General features: G+C 32.0%; 1 protein-coding gene across 1 annotated transcript in view; it reads right to left on the bottom strand.

The window, feature by feature from the left end:
• LOC114339306 (translocation protein SEC62) overlaps positions 1-4,039 on the bottom strand; it is a 92,172-nt gene extending 88,133 nt beyond the window's left edge. Inside the window, exon 1 of the mRNA XM_028289944.2 lies at positions 3,903-4,039. Coding sequence (XP_028145745.1) covers positions 3,903-3,938 — 36 coding nt within the window. The 5' untranslated portion in view covers positions 3,939-4,039. The remainder of the gene's footprint in view (positions 1-3,902) is intronic.
• Between the last annotated feature and the right edge of the window lie 8,511 nt (positions 4,040-12,550).

Below are 12,550 nucleotides of genomic sequence, written 5' to 3'. Positions count from 1 at the left end.
GGCTTATAAACAAATAGAATATCTCGAGAAATAATAAACTAAATTAAATTATAAAAACGGTATTCGAAAAACAGCGACAGGATGCTTCTTCTAAAAGAAAAAACGTTTAATTATGATGAGTAGTTCCTGAGATACAACCGATCAAAGTTGACCGGAATTTTCGGAAAAGATATAAACAATAGGATCATAATTTTCAAACCATCACCTTTTTATTTTTGTCGTCTTTCTCCACACCAATTTTCATATTCTTAAAATACTCATAACATATATTATTGTAATAAAAACTATCGATAATACGTGTGAAAATTGCCAAAAATAGCAAAATTTCAATAAAAAATTAGGTTGGAGAGAATGTAACCCCTTAAGTTCAAAATCGGTATACGTTAAAAAAATGCATTTTCTCGGCTTCTCATGGAGCAATTTCCTTCATTCTTTTTTTGTTCCCAAGTAATTCGAGTAGAGCCATCGAACTAACGCATTATTAAATGTCAAACTTGCTTTTGTTTTGTTATAATAAATTAATTTATTTATTATAACACAAAATTTTAACTTGTTTAAATAAAAATTGTTTAAATAATTATTCAGCTTTCAAATGAGAATATTTATGTTTTTAACTTTAAAAGGTACACTTGTAGTAAGTTTATCTAAAAAAAAGCCTACAACTGGAAAAAATATGTAGTTTTCTGTTCTTATAAATAAATTAATCTATTATAACAAAACAAAAGCAAGTTTGACATTTAATAATGCATTAGTTCGATGGCTCTCCTCGAGTTATTAGGGAACAAAAAAAGAATGAAGGAAATTGCTCCATGGGAAGCCGAGAAAATGCATTTTTTTAACATATACCGATTTTGAACTTTGAGGGTTACATTTTCTCCAACCTAATTTTTGATTGGAATTTTGCTATTTTTGGCAATTTTCACACGTATTATCGATAGTTTTTATTATAATAATATATGTTATGAGTATTTTAAGGATATGAAAATTGGTGTGGAGAAAGAGGACAAAAATAAAAAGGTGACGGTTTGAAAATTATGATCCGATTGTTTATATCCTTGCCGTAAATTCCGGTCAAATTTGACCGATTGTATCTCAGGAACCACTCGTCATAATTAGTTTTTTCTTTTAAAAGAAGCGTCCTGCCGCTGTCTTTCGAATACCGTTTTCACAATTTAATTTAGTTTAATATTTTCCGAGATATTCTATTTGTTTATAAGCCAAAAAATTGTTTATAATTTTAAAATATTCCTGAGGCCGCTTAAATAGTCTAATTTCAATTCTGTAAAGTAGGTACATTAGATGGGTTTAGTGTCTTTTTATGAAAAAATCATAGATATTCTTATGCATCATAATTATTGTCGTTATTATAGCGACCGTAAATTTTTAATTAACAATTTAATTGTTGCTAAACTGTTTATTCAATTTCCATGGGCTTCTGGAATTATAATCTATACAAAAAGGGCTTTTACATTACCAAGTTATTTAAATATTGATTAACAATTACTTATCTAAAATTTGAGTTCAAAATTAAAGATTTTGTTGGAAAAACCCGCTTTTTCCGGGGAAAGTTTTCGTCGAACTGAATCGGGAAAAACACGTCTCTGTGCAGAATTTAATTGCGGTCAATTTTTATTTGGGTGTTTTTGGTGTAAAGTTAAAATCTTTGGAGTTATAGAGCAAAAATTGAAAAAAAGACGATTTTCGGGCGCCATTTTGTTTATAAAAAAAGTAGCACACTATCTGCTGACTTTGCATACCTATATTATTAATACATACAATAATAAGATTCGATTCCAGCAATAAAATTGCTGGTAAATAACTTTTCCTTGTATTTTGCTAATTAGCCCAGAGTATAAGTAAAATATCATCTGAGCTGACAGGGAGATTTGCGAATCGAGGATCAAAACTATTTTTGGCATTTGCTGATGATCTAGGTGCAGTCGCTCAATCTACAAGAGACATGAAAGAGGTGTTTTCACAACTCGAGGAAGAAACAGGTTGTCTAAGCCGTTGAATAAATGAAGAAAAGACGAAATACATTAGTAAGTAACCAAAAATCCAAGACCAAGAGTTTGGTAGAACATAACTAATAATGACCATAACTTCGAAGTAGTAAAAGAGTTTAAATATCTAGGGGCGCTAATCACAAATGACAACCACATATAAAAAGAGGTGTCAGCAAGAATAGCTGTATGGAAAAGAGCATAATAGTGCAAATGCTTGTTAGATATGGAAGTGAAACATGGACTCTACATCAGCGGGAAATAAATAAGCTACTGGTGTTTGAAAGGAAAGTTCTCAGAATAATATTTGGCCCTCTCAAAGAGATGAATTGACAGGAGAGTGGAGAAGGCACTGCAAAGTTGAATTGGTGACTGTGTATGGACTGAAAACATCGTAAAATATGTAAAAGCTAAGATAAGATGGGCATATGGGAAGACATACTGTTAAAGACAGTGTTTTTTGAGAGACGATAGAAGATCAGTAGGCTGTCCGAGAAAAAGATGGAAGGATGATGAAGAATTGAAGTATCCTGAATTAGTAAAGGTTGCTTGTAGAATTATTTGCATATTTGAATCAACGAGGTAAACCATTTTATTTCAGTTTAAAATTTGTGTAGTCCAAACAGTGACAGAAAAATTTAATAGCTTTGTTACACTTTTAAATGATTGTTTAATTGTGGCTCACGAAAAATTTCAAATTTTGAAAAATGGCTCGATTATCAAGGAGCTTTGTCACCCCTGAAATATAATAATGACTTCATATATATAATCGTCACTACTTCTAGCCAATAAAATGCTTGATGTAATAGAAATGGCATGTCAAAATCCAAATTTAGAATATGGCAACAAGGGGAAAATTACATGGATTCCTTATTGTTTGAATTCTAGTTTAAGATATTACATCAAGAAATAGTAAAGAAACTATTTAAACATTGAGTTAAAAATTGCTGGTTTTTAAATTTTTAAGTCTATAAATAAATTTAGAACACTGGAATATAACAACAAAAAATATTACAGAAATGAAAGTAAAGGAGTGATAGGCAATTGTCCTTAATTTTTAATATTGGAATTTCCAATAACTTCATTAAAAGATAGTGTATATTGAAATATTCAATCAAATAAATAACTAGTGAACAAGTCACACAATGATTATTTTATGTTCAAACCCTACTTAAATTGCAAGCAAGGTATTATTGCAATAACCCCGTTTTTATAGTGTAATCAGAGCACAGGAAATAAATGAGTACTGTTATGGCCAGCAGATATGTAAATAACAATAGAAGTACAGTTAGTCATCACTCTAAAATGCATGGATGGTCACAAACAAGTAGGATGCTCTAATTTTTAAGCACAAAATATTTCAGCAATAGAATGCTCTAAAATGACAAAAGTTTAACTAAAATATGTTGCAATTAATTATTTAATTAGTAGATAGCTATTTGAAAAGAATTAACTGTACAATCAGTTGCTATAAGTAATAATACAATGAATGCCACTAATTGATCACATACTTTTTAGTTTTTCTTTATAATTTGAATAGTATGCATCATGCAAAACGAATGTTTTCAAATATGACGCAGAATTAGCAAATTTTACGAATTTTAATGGGATACTAATCACCCAAAAACGTTGCAGAAACTTAACAATGTCTGTAGTGTATATCGTATAAGACCCAGACGGAATGTATAACCTGATACCTCTAAAAATAAAAATCTTTCTTAGGTTTTTTTGCTTGTTTGTGGACTTTTGATTACCTGCACAATTATTTTTGCAATATGTTAAGTTAAGATCTGTTGAAACCGAAAAAACCCTACGTCTTGTATTGTGATAATAAACTACAGCATTATCTTTGTTTTTGTAAACATAAATACAAATATCAATGATTGTTTAAACACTTACATCTTTTCTTTTCTTGCCTCTCTTTTTCTCAGCCATTTTTGTAATTATAGTTTTATTTTGACAAATGTGACATTACTTCTGACGTAGGCACATGACGTGACGTGACATTTCAATGCTGGCATGGCAAGCACTGACGCCAACATAACAAATCTAAATTATAAATAAAATGTTTACGTGGGATTCAGCCACTATTGATTACAATGAAAATTATATTTTATTTTATATAATACCTACTTTTTATTACAATCAATCGTAGCTTAATCTCATATAAACAAAACATTTAACTTTGACATGCACAAGAAAAGAATTTCAGAACATTTTCTCTAACTTTTACTTTAAAAATAATCTCATGACACTCTTTGGAATAGTAAAAGGCGTAATATATAAAGTTTGATCTTTATAAAAACACTATAATTCCCAAAAGGTTTTTTTTGTAAATACAATAGGTAAATAATCATTAAATTTTTTATAAAATTCTCTAAAAAGTTGACCTGTAATACTGGTTGCCTATAACTATACGGCATACATTTTATTTTAAAAAACCTGCATACCTGTTTGAGGGACCGCAAAGATTCGGATAAAATAAGTATCATTTTGTAAAGACAATAAGTCGACTTTACTAAGTAACAAAACATTTACTCCACACACATTACACAATAATCTGCGACTGGTCTGGTCGGTATCTTCTTAGTTTGTGTCTCAACACACACAGCTCTTTTCCATCATAATCTTTTTGACTCGTTTATTTCCTGAAAATTTTATTTGTAAATACTTACAATTTTTTTAAGTATCTCCTTACTCTGTATTAAAGTTCGAATAATTCATTTATTTCTCATCATCTGTGACATATACGTGAGCCTTTTTGTGTAGCAATCAATCCGAATTTTTTTGTATAGGCGATACAATTTTTGTAGTTATACTTCTTTAGGCGCGTTGGGAGTAAATTTATATGTGCGCGAATTCATCAAAAGTCTTGGTCCTAAGCGCAGCTCAAACGTTATACGGGCTCTGATTGGGTAATTACTGATTGGGTAATGATCTGTCAACAATTGTTCAATATGTCGGTTATGGGTAAACAAATATTGTGTATATTAGTTTTTGTTGTTGTGGGGACATAGAAAAAAGCAAGTTTATAATTGTAGTGACTTTTAAATACTTTTTAAAAGCAACAGGTACGTAATTATTGTAAATGTTTCAGTATTGTAATAAAAAATTACATAGAAACTTACCTATTTGGAAAATGTATGTACCTATCTAGTAGGTAATGCTTTGATTTACACAAATTGATTACCAACAAAATTTCTACCAATCTTCATCTAATATAGTTTTCTTACTCTGTCTTGTTGTATTTTAATTCCACAAAAATCAAGTGTAAGTGGCTAAATGAGTAGAGGCTTCGACTTCGAATTCAAATCCTAAGCACCCGAATAAACGAGGCTTCGAATCTCAATGTAAGTTTTTATTTTTTTTTATACATTTTATGATTGTAAGTATATTTGTTATACAGGGTGGTGAATCGGAAAACGGGCCATAGGATACTCAATGTAAAATTCTAAATTGTTGAATTTCTGCTTCCCTAATTATGTTACATCAAAAATCATCAGAAGTTATTTGTAGAGGATTGAAATCTGTATTAGAAACAGAAGTTACAATTGTTCTACGATTTAAACACATTCCAAAATTTTGAAAAAGTATAATGTATTTACCGCAGTAGGTACGTGTGGGCATGTTAGGCCACACGTTACTATTTAACTGACAGTGAGCACATTATTGACTGAAGAAGATATCTTTATTATTAATACTTCTCCTTAATTAAGGGTATCTTATCAACTTTATTGTGTTTTAAACAATAAGTGATAAAATAAATAAAAAAATTGACAGTTCAAATTGTTAATATAATAAATTTATTGTCAACAAATGCAACCTTATACACATTATGGTATTGCGTGTGGCCTAACTTTGGCGTATTACTCTGAAAAATGTATTATATTTTTACAAAATAATTATTGTTCGTAGAACAATATTAACAGTTGTTTTCAATACAGATTTCAATTCTCTACAAATAGTTTCTTATGACTTTTGATGTAAAATAATTAGGGAAGCAGAAATTCAACAGTTTAGAATTTTACATTGAGTTTCCTATGGCCCGCTTTCCAATTCACCACCCGGTATAATTTTTTTTTTTCAGAAAATGCGTATTTAGTTAAAATTTTTGCCAACAATTATTGTTCAGAAATCATTTCTTTGTGGCATTTTCAATGTGTTTGTGTGTGTTTTATTCTTTTATTTTCCAATTTTTGGTATTGTTTTAATAAAATTTTTTGAAAAGTAGTAAGTATTAAAAATAGTTTAATATTTAAATAAAATATAAATAAATTATAAAATACAAATTCCATTTTTATTCAGTTGCAATGCGAAGGCAAAACAATCTTATTTTTCACTTAGAATACGGAGCACTGTCCAGCACTCTGAATCGACGATTTTCGACTCTTATTGGAGTCTCATCGGAGAGACATAGGCCTACTGCTCCATTCTCGAAGTGACCAACCATGAAAGCTTACCCGCACATTGCAACTGACGTGTATGGATTAGGTGACTAGCGTCATCTGGCAATTGAAAGGTAAAGTTTTCAATCCTAATAGCAACATTTATAATATTGAAAAATATTACTAAAAGATTTTTAAATTGAAAACTTATTGGTCCATTTCCCTGGTGACACCTCCATGGCTTCTAAAAATTGCAAGCCACATGGATGCTCAAGCGAAGAAGACAAGAGGGAATTCAAAAACTTACAATTCACGACCCCGTCTACTTCAGCTAGTCTGACCACCTGGTCTTTACTCCTTTGAGTAACTAGGTCCATTTTCCGTTGGAATTTACCAGCTGAACAGACGGGGTCGTGAATTGTAAGTTTTTGAATTACCTCTTGTCTTCTTCGCTTCAGCATCCATCTGGCTTGCAATTTTTAGAAGCCATGGAGGTGTCACCAGGGAAATGGACCAATAAGTTTTCAATTTAAAAATCTTTTAGTAATATTTTTCAATAATATAAATGTTGCTACAGTACATATTAACTTCGTTGGAATCATATGAAAGTATGTATGTATAACTTCTTACGTGCGTACAAAGTAGACACACATTCTTTTTTTTTTGTATACAATACTTACCAATTCTTTGTAGTTGGATGGATCTCAATGAAATTTAAAAGAGCGTTTGGAAATGTTGTGGACTAAAGTGGTGATGTCGAAATGAAAATTGCATCATTGAACAAGGAAATACATTTACCAAAGTGGTGAAAAATAATAATTTTTAATTCGTATTAATTTAATTGACGGAAATGAGCTTAAGCGCCGGACTCCACTTGCGATTTGTAGTCGCGAAGATTAAACATATTGTTTCAAATAAAAGTCAATCCATTTGCGACTAAATAATCGTGGATTGACTTGTATTTGAAACAATGTATTCAATCTTCGCGACCAAACAATCGGGCGACTAGAAAATCGCAAGTGGAGTCCGGCGCTAACCTTACTACTCCGAAGTTTTTGGGGTAGCTGAATATGAGTATCATGGCGGCCATAGTCTCCGAGGCACCTGGTGCTCAGGATGGGACTCGTCTGGAGTTTTATAGAAATTCTATACAAAATCAGTGCAAACTCGTTACTCGGAGAACAATTATGCTTCTTTCAAGCGTTTCCAACATTCACAAAAACAATTTATTGGTCTGAATCCACATATGAATTAATTTAGATCGGATTAGAAGATCAAGTTTAGTTCGGTATTATTGCAACTTTATGTTTCCCAAAACTCGTAAACAACCTTTCTTGTTGCGATCGACGAACAGGTTTTATTTGCTTTTAATTTAAATTCATGCATTCACTCATTAAGCATTACAATCCTAGGGATTATAGCTAACGCCATGGCGTTTAAAATCCTATTCTTGGGTGAGGTGTATTAGTCCTCTGTCATTTTATAGCTTGCTGTGTATCTTTGCTGTTCTCGTGACTCTTCTCCATTTCTTCTTGTCCTTGCACTGAACTTTTTCGTCTTTCACATTCATTGCTCTTATGTCTTCTTCTACATCATCCATCCATCTTCTTCTGAGTCTTCCTCTGCACCTGGGCCCTAGTGGTGTCCAGTTAGTTATTCTTCTCAACATATCTGATTGTGTATATGTCCTATCCATTCTAAGCGAAGCGATTTTATGTATCTGACTATATTTTCTCTCTTTAATTCTTCTTCAATTTCGGCATTTGTTTTCATTCGTATTTCTCCCTCTATTGTTACATTGTGGCCCAATCTCATTATTTTTCTTTCAAATTTCAGAAGACTACCTTCTTCTTTCTTATTAATCGTTGTTGCTTCCATCCCATATGTAACAACCGGTCTAATTAAGGTCTTAGATAGGTTCATCTTGGTTCTATCCTAATTTAAATTAGACAAGCACAAAAGTTGATTGATTTTTCTCCTTCGTTGTAAAAATCCACAAGAAGCCGACTGCTTATACGGTTCAGAATTAAGTCAGCTAGATACCAATCCCAGCGTGAGTCAGTCGCATTTAGCACAACTAAGAATGTAGTCTTGAAGTGTCGAATTCACGATTCACAATTTTCTCGTTCCTCTCGTATGTCCATAGCTTGGACAATCCCACGTTTACTACGCGAATAATTCTCGATTCTCTCACTATTACGTATAAGTTTGACATGACACGATTCGCTAAGACATAGCAAAGTTATTATTGTACAGTGTTTGTGTTATAAAATAAAACAATTATCGCCGTTTATTATTCATTTCAACATTTTAACACCGAAAAGTGAAGAAAAAAAGAGGGTACAAATTGGGCGATAGAGAAATAAAAATACTCTGTTACGCTGATGACACCGTGTTAGTAGCAGAGTGCGAAGACGACCTACAAAGATTACTGCACGAGTTTAACATTAACGCAAAAGAAATGAATATGAAAATATCAGCCCAAAAAACAAAAAAAATTAGTAATTGCCAAAGAACCAATAAGATGCAAATTGGAGTTAAAAAATCAAATTATACAACAAGTGATGACTTTCAAATACCTGGGAATTAATCTATCAGCCGACAACAATATCGAAAAAGACCAAATAATTAAAGCCAGTAGAACGGCCGGATGCCTAAACGACACAATTTGGAAAAATCAACACCTACGATTGGAAACAAAGGCCCGAATATATAAGTCAGTTATTGGGCCAGTTATGACTTACACGGCCGAAACAAGAGCAGATACAAGCAAAACACGAAGACATCTGGAGACCAACGAAATGAAGATCTTAAGAAGGATTGCTGGAAAAGGACTACAGGACAGGGTAAGAAGTGAGGAACGTCTAAATCAAGTATTCGCAAAATTAAATTCCGACAGAGAGCGCTCAAAATTTCAAAGATGGACGATAACTCTAGGAAAACAATTCGTTCTGTCATTTGACCTCACAGTTCTAAAACGTTAAATTAAAATTATTTACACGAGTGTTTTGCCGAAATAACCACTAAGTTTTGCCACTAACACATCTTATAAGCTAAAGACGACTCAAAATTATGTTTCATCTGTATGCATTCATTAAAATTTGATGCTAACTACTGATTTGTTTTTACCTTTTTTTCATAAAAAATCTGGCCCACCGATAATCTCACAGCATTTTAAAAATTATTAATCTGTCTTAGAATTTCTAATTTTGTTTTTAATTTAATTAATAGGTACACTACAATTTATTTTACACCAACAGATAACCATTTTTAATTAAATAAAAACTGGAAACTATAAGTACCTATGTCCGTCCCACCTTGACTTTACAGTATAGGGCTTTTCATTCACAGTCATTTGTTTCGAGCTTCTGTCATGTGTCACATAATATTAATCAGTGGCGGCCCGTGAGGTAGTGCCATAGAGCCATGGCACTACCTTGCTAACTATGCAGAAACATATTTTTTATCTTAAAAACATTTTAATGCCTGTTTATTTTTTTTGTGAATATTTCTCTTTATTTTTATAAATTATATCAAATCTGGCAACTGTGTAGCGCAATGCAAATCTACCGTCTCTGGCCACCCACAGCTGACCGGATAAAGGATGAAAATCATAAAAATCCCAGTGCCGAACGGCATAGTGGCTCGTGAGAAAAGAGAAAGATTGTATGAGCATCCTGTGTAAGTGACAGAGAGAGAGTGGTATTGCACTTTTAACATACGTTTAAATTGGAGTCTCCGTGCCAGGCTCGAAATCTCGAAAAGGAAGTTAGTGGATCTTAAGATACAATGTTTTAGATCTACATATTTCTAGTTTCTTTACGCGTTCGCTTGACGCTATTGTGTTTATTGTCTACTACTGTATTGTATATTTGTGTTTATACTCTACTATATTTTTTAATTTGTAATTATTAGTTAGTGCGTTGTGATCGTGGGTGTCGTAGGTATAAAAATAATATTTTGATTATTTTCTACGTTTAATTTATTTATTGACAATGAATCAAATTAGTATATTAAAAAACTCTTTTGGTGGTTTTTCGTTAGAAAAAAAACTACAAATTAAAGAACTCGGTCGGCCTTTACCCGATTTAAAAATTGAAAAACAAAGTGGAAATGGACAAAAACTTCGCTGTCGTAAGTTTAATAAAATTATTTATGATAAAAATAGCTGGTTGTGTGGTTGCGAACAAACTAATAAACTCTTCTGTTTTGTATGCGTTTTGTTTGGAGGTGACGAGACTTGGTCAAACAAAGGCACCGATGATCTTGTACATATATGGGAGAAATTGAAATCCCATGAAAAATCTAAAGTGCACATGAATAACGTTTTTAGCTTTTCAATGCTTGGTAAGTTAAATATAAAAACCCAATTAAATTCAGCTTATCGTGATACTCTAATTAAACATAATGAACAGGTAGATAAGAATCGATATGTCTTGAATCAAATCATAAATTGTATAAGGTTTTGTAGAGCTTTTGAGTTAGCTCTAAGAGGTCACGACGAAACGAAAAATTCAGACAACAGAGGCATATTTAAGGAGCTGGTCAATTTTAGCGCTGAATTAGACAACGACTTAAAGGTTCACATTCAAAGTTCCAAATCTTTTAAAGGTACATCAAAAACAACACAAAATGAACTACTGGAGTGCATGTTAGATGTTTACCACGAGGAAATTAAGAAAGAAATTGAAAATTCTCCTTATGTTGCAGTGATTGCCGATGAAACCACAGACGTTGCTGGTGAATTTCAATTAGTTATAGTCTTTCGATATTTGTGTAAAGGACGACCAGTTGAGAGATTTTGGAGATTTTACGTGCCGGGTGGACATGATGCTAAGTCAATCGCTGAATGTATTTTAAATGTTTTAAATCCATTGTTTATTTATTTTATTTTATTGCTTATATCCAATTTATTTTATTGCTAATTACTTAATTTACGGAACTGTTTTGATAAATTTTGGTAAATTTTTTGGCATCCCAAAAATAGTAAATATATAGATATAAGATAAAAATATCTGCGCCTATTTTTTTTTTATTTATATTTTATATCCTTTTTGACCATATCGTAAAACCGCCACAAAAAATTTAGGCAGCTGCCCGGATTCTGGCACTACCTTCCTAAAGTTATACGAGCCGCCACTGATATTAATATATCTACGTCGTACGTTATTGGTATTACCAATGATACAAACCGAAGACGTATGACGTAGATATATTAATATTATGTGACACATGACAGAAGCTCGAAACAAATGACAATCGATGAAAAGCCCTATAGGGATCATAGGCAATGTAGACCTTATGAGAGTTTTTAGTGCGGTGATGCCGATTTTATCAAAAAGAAATTGTAATCAGATATTAGAGAGTTTAAATTAAAACTTTTTAGGAAGCCAATCTCAATTTTAGGATTCGTATGCGTTTAAGTTTATTTGATATACTATAGTTATTACGCACATGAATCCTAAAATTGTAAATTGCCTTTCTAAAACAGTTTTAATTTAATCTCTCTAATGTTCGAATACAAATTATTTTTGATAAAATCGGCATCACAGCGCTAAAAACTCTCATAAGGTCTGTATTGCCTATGTTTGAATTGATTTTATGATATTATGTGAATTTATTTTATAATAATTGTGTTCTGGAAATTATGAGGTGGTCGGAATATTTTGCATAACAATGTACATTCTATGTACAGAATATATACTACATTTTATTTATTTATTTAATTTTGCAGTCGCTTAAACATTAAAAATACTACGTTTAATACAAATGTTAAATTAACAAAATGTGTGATTTGGCATTGGTTAGTTTAGGTCACTACGTAGAGTATAATAGGAATGACTACTGAGGAACATAAACTGACCACAAATATGTACAAAAATTAATGGCAAAGCCAATGTTTTCCTAGAGTTTATGCTTTTCAAATTCGTCACCAGGCGTCGCCCACTTTACGGTTCCTCGCCAATAGTAAGAATAGCCAGGGACAAGTCACCGTTAGGCAGGAGAAGTATAGGACGTCCAAGGAAAAGATGGAATGACAACTTAGGAGCAGAATGAAAGGCACCATTGAAGAAAAACAGGCAGTACTGCCTATATAAAAGAAGAAGAACACCGATTTACACCTTGCTTCGACTCGACAAAGATAATCAGAGTCTTCGTAAT

The sequence above is a fragment of the Diabrotica virgifera genome, chromosome 5, assembly GCF_917563875.1.
Source record: "Diabrotica virgifera virgifera chromosome 5, PGI_DIABVI_V3a".
NCBI lineage: Eukaryota > Metazoa > Arthropoda > Insecta > Coleoptera > Chrysomelidae > Diabrotica > Diabrotica virgifera.
This window is presented reverse-complemented; position numbering and strand designations above follow the sequence as displayed.